This window comes from Pteropus alecto, unplaced genomic scaffold, assembly GCF_000325575.1.
Source record: "Pteropus alecto unplaced genomic scaffold, ASM32557v1 scaffold103, whole genome shotgun sequence".
Taxonomy (NCBI): Eukaryota; Metazoa; Chordata; class Mammalia; order Chiroptera; family Pteropodidae; genus Pteropus; species Pteropus alecto.
In genome coordinates this window covers 2,206,234-2,224,766 of record NW_006436288.1, presented here as the reverse complement: position 1 = coordinate 2,224,766, position 18,533 = coordinate 2,206,234, and the positions used below count along the sequence as shown (strand labels likewise).

Genomic DNA, 18,533 nt, shown 5'->3' with positions numbered 1-18,533 from the left:
AATTCTTTTTTGTTCAACATACTAATAGTTTGTTAATAATTTTTTCCCCAGTATTCATGAAAGATATTGATCTGTGGTTTCCTTTTTTTATAACAGTTTTTGTATCAGGGTAACCTTGTTCTTATAATCTGAGAGTGGATTTTTTTTTTTCCTTTTGTTTCCTGAAAAAGTTTTTGTAGGACTGGTATGATTTTTCTTCTTAAATGTTTAATACAATTATTCATTGATTAAACCCTTTAGACATGGAGTTTTATTTGTTGGGAAAGTTTTTAATTATTAATTCAGTTGCTTTTATTGCTATAGGACTATTCAGGTTTTCTAATTCTTGAGTCAGTTTTGAAAATATGTGCCTTTCAAGGAATTTGTCCATTTCTTTGAAGTTGTGTTTATTGATAGTTATTTATAACATTTTAATTAACCTTTCAATTCTGCAGGATCTTTAGTTAAGTTTCTTTAACCACGTATGATACTGTGTCTTTTTTCTTGATCAGTCTAGCTAGAAGTATATCAATTTTATTGATATTTTTCAATAACCAGATTTCATTTTCCTTGATTTCTTTCCTATTGTTTGTCCATTTTTCTTCCTCATTGATTTCCATTCTTTATCATTTTCTTTCTTCTATTTATTTTGCATTTTATCAGTTTTTTTCCTAGCTTCTTTAAAAATCTTACATAATTGATTTTGATCTTTCTTCCTTTCTACTATACAAAAGTAAAACTATAACGTTCCCTCATCACTCCTATAGTGCATCTGATAATTTTTGATATGTTTTGTTTTCATTTTCATTCAGTTTAGAATGTTTTCTAATTTCTCACATGATTTCTTTAATCTATGACTTATTTAGAAGTGTATTGTTTAGTTTCCAGAAATTTGAAGACTTTCCAGATATCTTTGTTTTTCTTTAATTTTAATTCTATAGTGATCACAAAACTGTATAATTTCAAATTTTTGTAAACTTTCTTGATACCTGTTTTATAGCTCAGCATGAGATTTATCTCAGTGAATGATTCATATACAGTAAGAAGGAATGTGAATTCTTATATTTCTGAGTGCAACATTCTATAAATGTCAATCAGGTTATGTTAGTTGATATATGGTTCAAATCTTCTATATCCTTGTTGATTTTTCTATCTACTTGTTTTATTAATTACTAAGAGAAGAATATTTATACTTCCAACTATAATACTCTGTCATTAAGTATTTATATTTTTATAATTATTATGTAGTCCTATTATATTGAATCTTTTATCATTATGAAATGTTTCTATCTCTAGTAAAACCTCTTAAAATTTTTAATGTCTTACATTAATAAAGCCACTCCAGTTTTCTTATGCTTGCTGTTTGCACCTTGTACTTTTTCTATCCATTTACTTCCAACCTATTTGTGTCTTTGTTTTTACTGTATGTCTCTGCAGACAGCAAATAGTTGGGACTTTTTTTTTTAATCAAGGCTGCTGAGCTCTGACTTTTGATGGGAGCACTTGGTCCATTCACATTTAATGTTAGTATTTATATATGTGAATTTATGTCTGCTACTTTGCTATTTGTTTTTTTTTATATCATCTTTGTTTTGTTTCTCTGTTCTTTTATTCTCTGTCTTCTTTTATGTTAGTATTCTAACAAAATAGCTCATATTTTAGTACTCCAGTTGGCTTTCTAGTTACATTTCTTTGCTTTGTCTTATAGTGGTTGCAATAAAAATTGTAATATACATCTTTAACTCATCAAAATTTACATAAATTAAATCTTTTATATCTGATATAAAAAAAAAGATAGGAATCTTGCAATGGCAATAGTCCCATTTAGTGCCTCCCATTCTTTGTGCTATTGTTGTCATATGTTACATCTATGTTATAAACCCACCCTATGGTGTCATACTTTTTATTCAACACAGATGTCTTTTAAAGAATTTAAGATGATATTATATATGTAATTAATATATATAAACTCAACAAACTCCAAATAGAATAAATACAAAGAAAATCAGAGCTAGCATATCACAAAGCCAAAGATAAAAATCTGAATGCAAGAGAAAAAATTATACACATGCTCCTCAGCTTAAGATGGGGTTACTTCTCAATAAACTCATTTAAATTGAAAATATTGTAAGTCGAAAATGCGTTAATATACCTAACCTACCAAACCTAGCTTAGCCTAGCATACCTTCAACGTGCTCAGAACGCTTATATTAGCTTACGGTTGGGCAAAATCACCTAACACAAAGCCTATTTTATAATAAAGTGTTGAATATTTCACGTAATTTATTGAAAATTGTACTGAAAGTGAAACACAGAATGGTTGTATGGGTGCTCACCACTAACATACACAGCCGAAAGCACACTGGGCCCGAAGAACATTTGCAGCACTGAACTAAAATTATGTTGAGACATTGTATCACATATCACAAGGGAAGAGATCTAAATTCAAAATTTGAAGTATGGTTTCTACTGAATGCAAATTACTGTCACACCATCGTAAAGTTGAAAAATTGTACGTCAAATCATTATAAGTCAGATCTTCTGTATATATATTATGTGTATGTATATTTTATCTTTGGCTTTGTGATACACTAGCTCTGATTTTCTTTGTATTTATTCTATTTGGGATTTGTTGAGTTGTAAGATCTGAAAATTAATGTTTTTCATCAAATTTAAGAATTTTTTAGCAGCTTCAAATATTTTTTCCATCCCTTTATTCTGTCTCTCTGGGATTCCAATTAGTTATATGCCAGAGTGCTTAATCTCATTCCACAGGTCTTGGGGGCTTTGTTCATTTTTCTTCAGTATTTTTTTTCTCTCTAGTCTTCAGATTGGATAATTTTCCTTGATCTATTTCAAGTTTGCTGATTCTTTCTTCTGCCATCTTAAACTTACTATTGAATCCATCCAGTAAAATTTTTATTTCAATTATTTCAATTATTTTAAGGTCTAGAATGTCCATTTTGTTCTCGAGTTTCTATTTCTCTGTTAATATTCCTTCTGGTAGCTTTTAATACTATACTTTATTTTTATAAATGATTTGAAGTTGAAGTCTTCGTCAGTTAAACCCAACATCTTAGCCTACTTGGAGACAGTTTCCAGTGACTTTTTTTTTAGTGTGGGTCACATTTTCCTAGGGTCTTTTTTTTTATGTCCAATACTTTTTGGTTGAAACTTAGACATCGAAGATTATACATTATAGTGACTGTGGAATTTATTTTTCTGAGAATTGTTGGTGTTCTGTTATAGTAGGCAATTACTTTGCTGGTACTCAAACTTCAAAATATATCTCTCATGCAGTAGCCGATGTCTTTGCTCAGTTTGTTTGCTTTTTTTTTTTTTTCCTACTTCTAGACACTTCTTTCTCAACCTGGACCCCTGGAGATTGCCCTTGCATCTGCATAGTTTAGTAGATAGCCAAGGATTTTGGCAGAGTTTAACTCAAGTTTTAGAGTTAACTCTCTTTGTGGTGTGCTTGTTTCCAAGGTTCTTTCTAAATTTCCATTTGTTCTTCCATCTCTGAATTTTGCCCTTTGACAGATTGAGTGGTCTGAACTATATATAAGCTGGGAAACACCCTCTGTTAAAGTTGCAGCAAACTCATATATCTCACCAGGAACAATTACAAAGGTCGTACAAGGGTAAATTTCTCACTTCTTTCTGCCTTTACTCTGAGCTCCCTGGCATCTCTCACACTTTTGCATGGATAGTGGTCAGCCAGGGAATTGGAAATTTATGTTCAGAATTTGGATCTCTCCTCTTCTGTGGTTCTCTTTTGCTTCCAAAAATTGCCCCCTTAAATTCTCAGCTGTTCTGCAGTACTGAATTCTGACATCTGCCATCTCAAGTCATTATGGCTACAGTTTTCCACTGCCAGAGTTGGGAATAGGAAGTAAGAAGTGCATTTAAGTAAGGAAACTCCATACTCATATTCTTAATTAATACTACCAGTGTTCAGTTTCTCCCTGCCTTTTGGTTGTTTTTTGTACCTACCATAAGTTGTTGTAAATAATTTTATACAGTGTTTATTATTTTTGTGGGAGAAGTCATCCACTTTCTTCATCCTGCCATTATTGAAAAACTCACCCTTGGTATGAGCATTTTTATTGCCCAATGCTTTCCATACTAACAAAAGACATCACAAAAACTCCTCTTAGAAATATTTGCTAACCTTCAGGCTGAGTACACTGTTTCTCCTTTGAGCTTCCCTGGCACCCTGTGCATAATTTCTTCAGAGCCCATATTCTATATTCATGTCCATGTTTCCAGGGCCAGCACAGAGCCTTTTACATTGTAATCATTAAGTGAATATTTATGGAAGCAAGGAAGGAGAAAAGGAGGAAAGGAAGGAAGGAATAAAAGAAAATGAGAAGAAACAAGGAAAGGAAGGAGACAGGCAGACAGATCAGAGATGATCCACTCTGATGTGATCATGGTGGGAACTGTGAGGGAGGAAGAGGGGGAAATGAAATGAAAGATGGAGGGGAGGGCTGCCTAAGAGATCTTTGTCCCTATCACAACCTCGTTGTTTTCTCTTTGTACTACCTTCTCTTTTATACCTTTGATTTGAAAACAAGAGTCCAAAATGTTCAGGAATTGTTATCAAGGCATTTCTGACGCAGACTTGTATGTTCAGCACAAGCATAGATCTTGAAGCTAATCTTTTGTAGCCGCCCTGGTTATAAATGACAAGAATAGGACATTACTAGTCTTATGGAAATTAGGCGGCATCCAAATTTTAAATGAGTTGCTATAAACTTATTTTTGCTAATTTGTTATTGAAACAAAAAGAAAAACCCCTAGTATTTGTTTAGTTCCTACTTACGTGCCTGGTGTTGTATTTGACACTATACTGAACAGCTGGTATGTAATGTGTCATTTAATTTTTATAAAGACCTAATAAGAAGGGTGTTTTATCTGCATTTTTCAAATAAAGAAACAGGTTTAGAGAAGTTCATTAGCATGCTTAAAATCATACCACTTAGAGGTTGGGATCTGGGGCTCAAACACAGTATATCTAACTATAGATATCCATTTTTTTCTCCCAGAAATGGTTCAGTTTGCATTTAAGTTAAAAGTTTAAAACTAAATGAGCCATGAACTCAAAGGGCCTCTTGGCACGGTAGGTAGGTGGAGCTTTTGCGTGGGATCAAAAGCTGGAATCTTTTCTAAGTGTTTTAATTGAGGATTCCAGTAATGATGAACCCTACGATGCTGAAGCGTCAAGCTTAATTATCTCTAAGTGAGGTTCTCTGGAATGCACTTAGTGTGTTTTAGCAAGCATGCACATGTTTCTACTTTGCATTACATCCAAGCATCCCATCGCCTTCCCCACACACTCATATACACTCCGTAAACTTAAAATTTCCTGTAAAGCTTGCTAAAATTTCAGATTCCCAAGTGCCATCCATAGAAATTCTTATTCAGTTGATCTGGTGCATTTGTAACAAGCACCCTAGGTGAGTCTGACATGCTGGGTCCAAGCCCATCCTTTCCAACTCTGGCAGCCCTCCTGGTCTAGAGAGCAAAGACTTTGCTCAGCCTTTTACTCTGTGAAGTTCAAATACTTGAAAGTAGTTGCACAAGAAGATAAAAGAGTAGTCTGAAAGCCCCAAGATAATTTAGGCAAGTCTCCTTTATAATCCATAATGTTATCACTTTCAAAGGTTATAAAATTGCCTATGTATATTGTAAACATTTCAATGTACCATTACTTTTATTAATTTCACAATACGTCTTTTATCTTAGATACCTTGGTCACAAAGCTAAAATAAATACAAACAATCCATGCCAAGATTCAGGTCTTCTGCCTTCAAAAAGTAGAAACAAGGGAGGAAAAGGAATAAAAGTAGGACTGGGGGCACGTATTGCAAAGAGTTATAGATAAATTTTTATAGCACTTAATTTATCTGCTTTCTTAAGTACCTTTCTTTTGTTCTTTATGTTGTCTTTGTCACCATCCCAGGCCATTGATGACTTCTTCCAGGCCACACCTGTTTGATCATCTTTCCCCACCTCGCTCAGGAACCTTCCTCCTTTCCATCTTTCCAGAAATCTCACCTTATTTTCTATACTTTTCTTGATTAACTAATTATAAGGTGATTTCCTCCAACTCCACCCTTGTCTACATATGCAACTCCCTCTGACTCACTCTCTCCTTAACCACTTCTACTGCATTTGCTCCATCCTGTCTAAGTGTTGTTGCTATTTGCATGACTACATATCTGTTCTTCCCACATTTTTCAGGCATATAGTGTAGTGGCAAAGGCATGTGTTAAGATTTAGTTTTAGATTTATTCCTGACAATGCTGTTTATTAGCTTTAAGTAGCTAAATATTTTTAAAATAGCTCATCAAAGTGCTCTTCTTGTGAAGATCAAATAATGATATCCATCCTTCTAAAGCAAGGTATCTGGTGTGCAGTGGGTGCACAGTAAATGTTAGTCGACATCATCTTCTCTTTCTTCTTTAGATTTAACAGTGATTTATTGAGCACCTACTATGTGTCAAATCCTTTTTCTCGGTGGTGGAGTGAACAAGACAGAAAAAATTCCTGTCCTGATGGAGCTTACATGATATAGGAGAGATAGAAAACAGTAAACAAATAACATAATCTAAAGTAAATAAAATAATTTATTATTGAAGATAAACAAATTTCAGTTTTGATATGGATGATAACAGAATGTTGATTAACTATAAACCCACCTTCTTTATATTTACTCCATATCATCTTGAAGAGATCTATTAATCCCTGTAGTGGACCACTGCAAGATACTCACACTCCACGGCATGGACTTCATGTGATTGAATACATAATAGTGTGAATCCTCCATTGATCACATTCTTACTGCAGGATTAAGCAAATATGTTGTCAATAAATGCCTAGTTGAGGAATAATCACTGGAAGAAGTGGAGATTGATTAATACCAGTTAGAATCTTGGCAGGAAGAGAAGCAAATAAATATAATGCTGGAAGGTGGGAAGACTGAGTCCATTGTAGAGTAGAAGAAATAAATGGCTGTAGGGTTTCATGCCCTGGGACAATAGGGCGTCCAAAGGCTTCCTTTTATTAGAGTGAGGAAGCAGAAGTTTTTCCTGCTGCAGACAGCAACCTTAAAGCATGGGTCCTGGCAGAGATTCAGAGGGGGCATGAGTAGGCAGGGAGGGCAGTCTGGGCATGTGCCTTTTGAAAGAGTTCCCAAGGGAATTCTGATATAGTCTCTGGGCTGGGAACTGTTGTGCAGTGCTTGGGAGATAGCAGACGTTTAATAAACATTTATTTACTGACTGTCAGACTGGCTTAGAGAAATCAGACAGCCCAGCACAAGCTGGTGCTCCCCACAGGTCTGAGGAGGAATACTGTTCAGCAGTAGAAAGAAGCTGAGCAGAAAGGCTGCATATGACATAAAGTTGTTGCTTTGTTTTGTTTTTTGTTTTTGTTTTCTTTAAAATGAAAGAAAAGAGAATTCTCCCCTCTGTGTTAAAATCAAAGGGCAGCAAGATGTTTCCAAACAAAATATGTTGTATAATTGGATCACTGTTATTTTATGTCAGCTATTGCTGTGTAAAAAAATAACCTTCAAAATTTGTGGCTGGAAACAATGTGTGATTATTACTGCTTTTGAGTCCACAGGTTAGCTAAGTGGTTCTTTCTACATAATTAAGATGGCACATTTCATGCATCTGTGCTTGACTGTGGGTTGGCAGCTTTGTTGTTCTCAGAAGAACTCTCTTGCATGTTTGGAGGTTGACCGGCTAGGGGCTGGCCTTGGCTGAGATGACTGGTCCTCCTCCATGTGGACTCTTAGCCTAGAGACCAGGCTAGACTGGTCTTGTTGACAAGGCAATAACAGGGTTATCAGAGAGTGAGCAGAAGTGTACAAGGTCTCTTGAGGTCTAGACTTAGAACCGGTACATTCTGTTAAAGAAGCAAGTTCCAAATCGAGTCTGGATTTAAGAGATGAGGAAACAGACAATATCTTTTGATGGGAGATGCTGCTAAGTCACATTGCAGAGAATATGGATAAAAGGGGGAGGGTGAAAAAATGCAGCACAGCTGTTTTTACAATCTTAATCCATACTATTGACCCTGAGTTGTTCGTTACTTTTGTCCTTGATCAACACTGAGTGTGCTTTTTTGGAAGGAAGAAGTGTGTTTGGTCTTTGGAGCTTTGGAGCTGCTAATGCATGAGGTGTACAAATGGATACGTCTTAAATGCAGTTGATAGGCTAAGAAGGGTAAATGTTTCTGGGTTGTACTGAACAATAGGTCTAAATGGCATCAGAGAATAGTGGTCACTATTTACTTCTATGATTGAAGTGATTTTTTTAAGCTTAAAATATGATTTATTAACTGTAAAGCTTCCCTTTTACTTCTTAATTAAATTCAGCAAGCTTATGATGAAATATTTGCAGGCTGGCTACTATACTGAAGTGTTTCACTTTCTCCTGATCTAAAATAGTCTGTCTTCCAAAACTGCCAATGACAAATAAGAATGAGGATATAATTTTACATAGTCAAAGAACATTCGTTTCTCTTATAACACAATGTTTTGGGACTTTTCTTTTTTATAATCTTTTCTCTGAGCCTTTTCTTTTTTATAATCTTTTTTTAATCTACACTATAGAATTAAGCTCGACTAGAAGTTTTTGCCAGCTAGTTCATTCTCTTTGTGCCAGAACGTGGGTGGCCTACATTTTCCCATCTTTAATAAACAGTCTTGCTCGTAAATGAAAGACTGCTTGTTATATGTATTATTCACTTGCATATATTGAAGAGCGCCTGCCCTCTAGTGTCCATAGAGGTTGCTACAGTAAGGAGTGAATTTGCAAGTTTATCATGCCAGAAATATAGCACTCCACCCTGCAAGGATTTTTCTACCAGAGAGCTTGCTCAAGCTTCCAACTATGGCTGTACAGTTTGAACACTGCAAAACAACCCCTTCCCAGGAGGTGAATGAATTGTCAATGAAATCCATCCCACACTTTGCTGTGAAGCCAATGCATCCTGTTTCCAGGCTGCATCTTCCCAGAGGGGTTGGTTACCCATTGAAATTTCATTCAAGGGTGCCTGTCATCAAGCCTTGTACCACCTGGAGTGTGCAAATTTCTCTCCTTTATATAAACCTCTGTATAGGCTAATAACAGCCCTGGGGAGGCTCATTATGAGTAAGTTGGACACTGCTCTCAACATGTAACTTTGCTACTTAGGAATTTCCAAAAATTAAAATTAGGCTGTTAGAGCTGAATATTACTGAGTCCCAGGTTTTCAGGGGAAGGGCTCAAGAAACAGAGGCAAAATGAGAAGGGCCAAATTTGTTGGTGGCAGTTCAGGGAACTAAAATGCAGGCCTTCTGACTTCCAATCCATGCTCTGAAGTCTTTCCTTTAGCTTCAGACTATCCCTTTATTTGACCTCATCCTACCCATCCACACGCTTGTTGAGTGAGTGAATGAATGACTATCCAACTGTATTTTCTGTTTCTTTGCCCCCACCTCCCAAAACTTCCACTCTCTGATGCTGTATCTATTCCTACTGTACATCTTTGTTTATATTTTTGTTCCTACCTGTAATGCTCACTGGTAGAGACCTGGCCAATGCTTATATAAGCTTCAGACTCGGTTCCAGGTCCACTTCCTCCATGAATCTCTCCTTCTCCAGCCTTCATTGAGCCAAAAGAGGGAGAGCCATGAAGGGCGAGCCCAGGTGTTCAGATTTAGTGCACAGAGCACTGGTCTGGATCAAGGACTTGTATTCTAGGCCCAGGACTGCTAGGAGCTGGCTATCCAATCTTGAGTAGATGCCATCCCCTCTTTGAGCCTCATCTTGGTCTTCCCAATTACAAAAGCATCACACTACGTCGGTGTTGCTCAGTGTGTGGCATGCATAGTGCTGGTGAGGTGGTATTAGGTGGTTCATGGACAAGTATTTTTGGCATGATAGTAGAAATGTATTGCGTTGGGGGGGAACCCCAAAACATTAAATCCATAGTTCCCCGGATATTATTACATGTGACAAAGCTAAATATTTTAAGTTTAAAAAGAGAGTCAATTTAAGGAAAAATATTAAGTTAACAACAGTAGAAATAGTAATCAGATATGGCAAAAGTGATGAAGTGGTATTAAAATGGTGGAAGTTTATAGAGTGCAGGGGGAACCCGTTCCTCTGCGCTAACTTTCTCGCTGGGGCCCTTCTCTCATGTTTGCTTAGCAGTGACAGTTTGTCCGTCACTGTCAGTTGCTGATGACAACACATCCTCTCTCCTTGTTACCGCTGTGTCTGATGTTCCTTGATTCCATCACACATCACAGTATAAAGTCCAAAATTGGCCTTTTCAAAAGACTTGTGGCTTCACCGATTTTCCTATGTTGCCTCCAACATTTACAAAAAAGCAATGACCCACAATGTCAATATCCTACTTTCAAAACCAGTTCACTTTTATAAATGTAGTTTTTTTACTTATAAAAATCATGTAGACTCATTATGCACAATTTGGAAAATACAGGAAAATAGAAGAGAAAGAAGGCATCCATATTCTTACAATCCAATAATTGAAAGTTGTCCTGTAAAATCCTAGCATATAGGGATCGATTTCTGTTTATTATTTTGGGAAAATGGAATATTTCTGATTTAATATTTGTGATCCCAAATCATAAAATCAAAAAATTTCTATTTCAAATTCAGGGCTGGAGGTTCACTGGCACCTTTATAAATAGCAGTTGAGTAACTGCCACAAAAGTCAGCCAAAGCTGGGAGAGGCTACTAAAGGTCAAGGATGATAGTCACTGTTACTCTGCAAAATGCACTGTGTATGTTAACCTCCATGCTAATGATGGTTCAATAGTTTATGTATATGTATGCTGATTTGTATATTTGTCTTTCCTGTAGGATTCTTAGAGTCTCTGGATGACTTTTACATTCTTAGCAGTGGTTTGATATTGCTGCAGACCACAAACAGCGTGTATAATAAAACCCTACTAAAGTTTGTGACACCCCAGTCTCTCCTGGCCTGGCAAAGGGTCCGCGTGGCCAATATGATGGCCAATGGTGGCAGGCAGTGGGCAGAGATCTTTTCAAAATACAATTCTGGTAAGTGGCCCTGCAGAATAACTTTTAGGTACGTATATATGTTCAGATTTCGAGTTAACCAGTAAAGCTATACCCATGCCCTGCTTCATGTCTCCCGAATTTCAGGCACCTATAACAATCAGTACATGGTCCTGGACCTGAAGAGGGTAAAGCCAAAATATAGCCTTGACACAGAGACTCTGTACATTGTGGAGCAAATTCCTTCATATATAGAATTTTCTGACCAAACCGATGTCCTACGGAAAGGTACTTTCTTCATGCTACAAGCTGGAAGTGTGATGAGTATGTGTGTGAGTATGTGTGTGTATTTGGTGGGGAGTGTGTGGCGTGTGAATGTTTGATGGGGGAGTATGTGCTGGGAAGAACAGGGTAGGAGTGCTAGCTACACTGGGAGGAAATTACTGGGTTCAGTACAACGTATAAAACCTGCACCTCATGCTCTTATGTGACAGTGTGGAGATTGGGACAAAGCCAGGCACTCGCAATCTTATGACTTCTCACAGCTCTAATATTATCTTCTCTCTTGTGTTACCAAGTTAAGTTCAATGCAGTAAATATTTATGGGAGTGCTACGCTGGCCGGGTGACTGGAAAGGCGTGAATGCCGGCACAAAAGTCCCCTACCTTTAGGGACTCACCGTCAAGTAGGGAAGCAAGGCACACTAAGCAGCCGTTAGAATCTAGAATGTGAAGAGCAGTGGTAAACTCTGGTGAAACCAAAAAACGAGCAGTCGTCAGTGCGAGGGGTCAGAGAAGGCAGTTCTGGGGGCGAGAATGTAGCCCAGACATTGAAACCTAGGTTTGGGAGTCATGCTGCCTCGATTTGAATCTCTGCTCCTCAGAAATCTCAGGCAAGTTATCCGCTGTCTAAGTCTCGCTTTCTTCATCTGTGAAACACAACAGTTATGGTACAGGTCTACAGACAATTAGTTGTAATTTTGAAACAATCTCAAAACATCAAAACTCTAAAACCAAAAGTTGTTGGTTTGTTTTTGTCCTAGTTCCCTTGAGAGCAAAATATGACCTGATCAGAACTCGTTTGGTAGCAAACGAGAGAGACTATTTATACATTAGTCTACAAAAATACCAATATTTTTGATTATGAGGTGCTCATGGAAACCGCAATGCCATATCTAATATATGCACTCCATTGCTGTTCTAAAATCCAAAAAACCCTGAATTCTGAGACACATCTGGCCCCAAGAGTTTTTGGATGTGGGAGTGTGTACCTTTACAGTTTCAAAGGGTTGTAACTGATAATTAATTGAGATCATTTTTTAAAATTCTTGAGCACATTGCTGACACATAGAAAATCCTATTATCCTGCATCAAACATAGTGCTGGGCACACTCAGTCACGGAATGTGTGTTGAATAAATAAAAGTGAAGATGATATTTGAGTGGAGGTTTAAAGGCCTGAATTGGAGCTCACTAATTTGATAAGGGGACATGAAAACCATGGTGGGACTGAGGCATGAAATGCCAATAGAGGCATGAAAACCATGGTGGGACTGAGAAACTATTAGCTCAAGATGGCTAAAGGAAAGGCTGTGAAGAGGATGGCAGGTAGTGAGGGGGAAATATCAACCTTTTATATCCTGCTAAGCAGCTTAGCATTTATCCTTTAGGACACAGGAGTTTCTTAAAAGGGAAAATAGACTGGAGGTCAGAGAGAAGACAAGAGACTAATTAGGAAACAAAATAGATCAGCTGATAGATGAGTAGGACTAGAACCAAGATCAAGTCTGGACCCTGGGGATCAGGGTCTGGTTCTCTGTTTTCCAAGTCCCCAAATTGATTTTGTAATGACACCTGGAGTGAGTCATCTGAGGGAGTGGCTCAAGCCAAATAAATGCACATAATATGCATAAAACAGAATTAATTAAGGTGAAAACTTCCATTGCCAAGCAGATCGGATACTACCAAGTAGTGGATCTGCCTCCTTTTCTTGTAGGAAAATTCACCTGAGCAGTCAGATAATTAGGTGGTTACTTGGTTAGCATACCAATTCAAAATAGAGACCCTAGCGGTCGGCCCCTGGAGGCTGGTCCACCCAGGTCCTAAGAGCCTGACAGTAACAGCGTGCCTCCAGAGGGAGGCGCTTGGTACAGTGGGCGGGCTACCCAAGGCTTTTCTTCTTTGAACTGAAGCTGATTATGGAATGGTAGAGTCAGGTTCTTCACAATGCCATCCCTAGATTCCATGAAGAAAACTACCCTGAGACAAAAAAAAAAAAAAAAAAAAGCAGCTAATGCTAATGCTGATCCATCCTTATGTTTTTCTTTTTTCTGTTTTTTTGCCAGAAGAGGAAAGAACAGATTTAAATTTACGGAGAGTCTGCTATATACCAGATACACATCCAGGGTTTTATTTGTGTCCTCTTGCTTGATCTTCATAATATACTTCCAGATAAGCAGTATTGTGACCATTTTGCTCCAAATGATATCAAATAATTGATATCATTCAGGCATAAAAAAAAAAAAAAAAAGAATAAAAAGTCCCATAAACTTCCCAGCATTTTGGAAGCAGCGGTAGTATATCTATAAAAGTCCCGGGTGCTTTTAGTCAGAAGGCATTTGCCCTCTCTGAACCTGTTTGTTCCTTTATAGGGAGGGATGGTAATACTTATACATTATCAAGCAGTTGTGAAATCATACAAGATACTCTATTTTAAATGCTTTTATAAATCATGAATCTTTGTGAAAATGTGAAGTATAAAGCAGCCAATTTTTATTTAATTCAAGCTGCTCACATAAAGAGGAATATAATAGTTAATATTCATCTAATGCTTACAAGCATTAGACACTATTGTAAGCATTCCATCTGCTTGAACTCATTTAATGCTCATATTAATTCTTATATGGTAAATGCTATCACTGTTCGCATTTTATAAATGAAGAAACTGAGGCACAGAGAGGTTAAGTAATTTGTCTAAGGTCACATACCTAATAATGGCAGAACTAGGCTTCAGATCCAGGCATTAAACCCCCAAGTCTATATAACCCAAATATATTGTAGCAATAAGTAGGATTTTAGCCTGTAATTTCAGTGTTGTCTTTATCTTAGTTCTTGATGATGGCTCTGGGTCGCAGAATCAGCAAGGTTGAACGTCTTGTCATTTGTTTTGTCTCAATAATCTCACCCTTGAGTAAGGGAACCTATAAAACAGTAAGAAGGGAGAAAGGCAGACAAGAGATAAGAGAAGAATATGGGGGTGGAAAATCAATCACTGAATGGTGGCGATGTCCCTGTGTTGACTGACTGTCCTATAGGCAATAACCCAGGCCACTGTAATCTGGGATGGTCCCGAAATGTTGATTTTACTAAAGCTGTCCAGTGCTTACTGACTAATGAGCTTTGTGGCCTTGGCACATTATGAAGCTTTGACAAACTGAGCCTTTGTGAATGCTTAGAGCCAAAGGAGTCGAAACCTGCTGGAACCTTAAAGATGATCTCCAATGCCCTTATATTATGGACTCTCCTTTATCCTCCCACTGCTAAACGAAAGGGGGGAAATATGAAGTTAACTACCTAAGACCTAGTTATTTAGCCATGAGCCTAAAATTCAGATTTTCTGATTTCCAGCACTGAGTTCTTCTCTTCTCCCATGATTGGCACCTGGCCACATCGTGAAACCATCTTTTGGCGTTTTACTAACCATGTCCCCTTTTTAAGTGAGCTCCCCAGACTGCTTTGTGTTATGCTACATTTTGCTCTATAAACAATAAAGTTATTTTCTGGTTAATAGATTGCTTTAAGAATTTGGGATGAAAACCAAAGCATTCTGATCCTCTTTTTCTCCTAATGGAATAATCTAGAGATATACCAATTCTGTAAATTATAAGAATCAGTTTGACTGCCAGGGTTCACATTCAAAGTTTTAATTTCTGTATATCATTTTGTAGTTACACACCTGTGCCAGTTCTGCAAAAAACAACTATTATTAATAACATTTTTTTGTTCCCTCTCTTGCCTTTTCTGTCTCCCTCCCCGTCAACCCCACCCTTCCTTTCCTTCCATTCCAAATCAGGATACTGGCCCTCTTACAACATTCCTTTCCATGAAAAAATCTACAACTGGAGTGGCTATCCAATGTTAGTTCAGAGGCTGGGTTTGGACTACTCATATGATCTGGCTCCACGAGCCAAAATCTTCCGGCGTGACCAAGGGAAAGTGACTGATATGGCATCCATGAAATATATCATGCGATACAACAGTACGTAGCACATTTCCCAAGAATCATTCTTCAAAACTCCTTTTCTTCCCCATGGATAAAGAATCCATGTAAGTTTATGATCTCTGTACCAGAAGGAATTATAAGAAGTTATTGGATTAAATATTCGGGATTAATACTATACATATATTATACTCGACAAATAGAATTTGTCCTCCTTTATAAAATGACAGGGAAGAAGATTCTACAGCTTTTATCATTGGAAAAATTATATGTAAAATACAGAAGAAATCACCCATATAGAGTACTTTTTCTTTACTACCCCCACCCCCAAACACATTTCCTTCCAAGGACAAAAGCAGCCAATAAAACAAAAATTATTCCTAAATTTTTTATTTTTGGTGAATAGTATCAAAGTCGAATTTGCATTAATTTTGTTGAAAAAAATCAATGCACATTTATCCTGTTCTCTCTCTTCCATCTACTCTTCACTGTGCAAGGTTCTTGAGAGCAGGCTGGGCCTGGAGCTGGGGACTTGCAGTTGCCCCTTCCTAGTACAAGCCAAAGGAAACTTCTGTATCTGGGAGCAGGCTGGGCTGAGGCCGCCTCTGGGGTATATACTCTCTGATTACCTTGGCTTTAACGGGTCCAAAAAGCTTACCGTGGATAAGTGTTATCTCAGAATAGTAAGTACTCACTCTTGTCCCCATCTCTGTTTCCTAGATTATAAGAACGATCCTTACAGTAGGGGTGATCCGTGCAATACCATCTGCTGCCGTGAGGACCTTAACTCACTTAACCCAAGTCCTGGAGGTTGCTATGATACAAAGGTAACATGCTAAGGCTTTTGAACTTCACATCCACCAGCACCTATGCCTATTCAAAGGCAAAGCTGCAAAGGTTTTTGTGGCATAAAGCACAATAGTGTTCCTAACCATTAGCTCAGTTCAGGATTCAGCTTTTTTCAGAGATTCTAGTGATAGGTACCATTGCCTAACTTCAAGTTCCTGCTCCGCCACTTAATAACAAATCACATAATCTTGCAATGTTTCTGTTTCCTCATCTGTGAAATGGAAATAACAGTACTTGCCTCATAGGGTTGTTGTGAAAAATAAACATAATATCTACAAAAGGTTTAGAATAGTACTCAGATGCACAATTATGATGATGATGATGAAGGTGATAATGTTGATGTCTTAAGTTCTACTAGACTGTCCCAAAGTCCAAAGAGCATATTATAGAGAGCAGTGTGATTTCACAATAAGCAGAAATTAAATTTAGCTTATGGGACCAGATCCAAGACACTACAGGGTTTTTACCATGTTAGAATTGATAAGTGCTATAATGTGTCTTATATGTTTGCAGTGGTGGTCTGAAGCCAACTCATACAAGCTTGTGCAAACCGGTTGTTAAAATCAGTTGACTTTGTGTCGATAGCTTGGAATCAGCCATGGTAGGAGTATTTACACCATGGAAATCAGCAAACCCTACAATTTAGGGCTTTCTTTCCTCAGAGAACTGGTTGTTAAACATTTACCTATATACTATTGGGTTTGGGGTGTCTAAGGGTATGAGTTGGCCGTTTTAGTTGGTGGAGAGAATCATTCTACTAAATCCTTTTGCACTTTTGGTTTTGGATATGTGTCTTTTCATTTGCAACTCATCCTAAATTCTGGAATAAATCTGTTTGAAGTAGACTATTTTTTCTTTGGCTCTGAAACTGTAAGAATGGCAACTTCTCTACACAATTTTTTTTCTATCGGCCTAACACCTAAATAGGAGATGCTTCAGTAGTCTGAGATCCAACTCATCCTACTTTTTAGCTATGTGATGATGGCAAAGCTTTAGCCTTAATTATTCTCAATATGTTGTATAACATAAAAAACAATAGTGGATGGAAAGTTGTAGCACACATGAATCCCCAATGAATATTTTCATATTTCTTTCTTTTTAATGGTATTTGCGAACATTCAATAAAGTGTGCAAAAGTGTGATATCCATTCCAGAGTATACAAGATTTCTGCTGCCTTGCCTAGGAGAATTCAGGCCAAGTTGCCATTTTTCAAATTTTACTTTCTTCTGAAACAGGAGCCTGCCAATTTTTCATCAAAAAAATTTCTGTTGAGGGTTTACTTGAAAAATATCGTTTTCTTTTTAGGCATTTTAAATACGGAGAAAGTCGAAGTATTGAGGCATTTTTTTTCTTTCTCCTCTAAGGTTAAGATTTGCTGCTACCCAGTGTTTAGGTGTTTTTGAGAACCATGGACCTCATTTTTTGATAGAGTTCCATCTTATAACTCTTGTTACTGTCCTGATTAGCAACAACTTCTGAGGAATTAATTATCTAGCACTGCTCCAAGCATTTGCTGTCATTAATCCTCATGACAACATTTTTGTGAAGTAGGGTTATTAGCCTTCTTTATAAATGAGAAAACTGAGTCAGATAGAGGTTATTTTAAAATAAATTTTGGAGCTAGAATTCCGATAAGTAATCTGACTACAGTTCTCACACTTTTGGCTATGTTAATACCCTTCTACTAGTCAGTTCACATTTGAATGCCAAATGCATACCGAAAAGCATAATGTGGAAGCTTGCAAGATTTTGTTTTAAAGGACTAATATTATGACCTTGTAAAAAGAACAGGAAAATATGAAAAAAAGAGATTGTTTTTTCCAAATTGTTTTCTAAAATGTCCCCCTCCTCTCTTTCCAGGTGGCAGATATTTACCTAGCATCACAGTACACAGCACATGCCATTAGTGGTCCCACAGTACAAGGTGCCCTCCCTGTTTTTCACTGGAACCAGTTCAACAAAACTCTCCATGAGGGCATGCCAGAAGCCTACAACTTTGATTTTGTGACCATGCAACCAATTTTGAAACCTGACAAAAAATGAAGGGGGAATATGAGGGAATAGAAGGCTGCAAATAAGATACCAAAGGCACTATTTTAACTGTTTTTCCATTCAAGATTAGTCTTAATAAAATGTCTTAAATTTAGTCTGTTATTTTCATTTCCCACTGTTAATTTTGTAGGTAATAAAATTAGAACTGTAGAAGAAACATTATATATGATTAACAATACCAAACTAAGGCATACATACTTATTTACAAGAAGGTATGGCAGAAACTGCTCTCTCACTCACCAAAATCCATATTCTCCTTTTACGCCTGGCCATGCAGACAATATATCCTAGGTTTCCTCAGGTAGTTGTGCCATGTGATGGAATTCTTACCAATGGAATCTGGAATGAGTGTCACTTTCTGGCCTGGCTCCTAATAATCTGTGCCACATG

General features: G+C 37.2%; 1 protein-coding gene across 1 annotated transcript in view; it reads left to right on the top strand.

The window, feature by feature from the left end:
* The window catches only part of PLBD1 (phospholipase B domain containing 1), a 51,836-nt gene extending 33,599 nt beyond the window's left edge, over positions 1 to 18,237 (top strand). Inside the window, exons 7-11 of the mRNA XM_006912642.3 lie at positions 10,866 to 11,066; positions 11,172 to 11,312; positions 15,095 to 15,280; positions 15,962 to 16,068; positions 17,952 to 18,237. Coding sequence (XP_006912704.1) covers positions 10,866 to 11,066; positions 11,172 to 11,312; positions 15,095 to 15,280; positions 15,962 to 16,068; positions 17,952 to 18,134 — 818 coding nt within the window. The 3' untranslated portion in view covers positions 18,135 to 18,237. The remainder of the gene's footprint in view (positions 1 to 10,865; positions 11,067 to 11,171; positions 11,313 to 15,094; positions 15,281 to 15,961; positions 16,069 to 17,951) is intronic.
* The last annotated feature ends 296 nt before the right edge of the window (positions 18,238 to 18,533 follow it).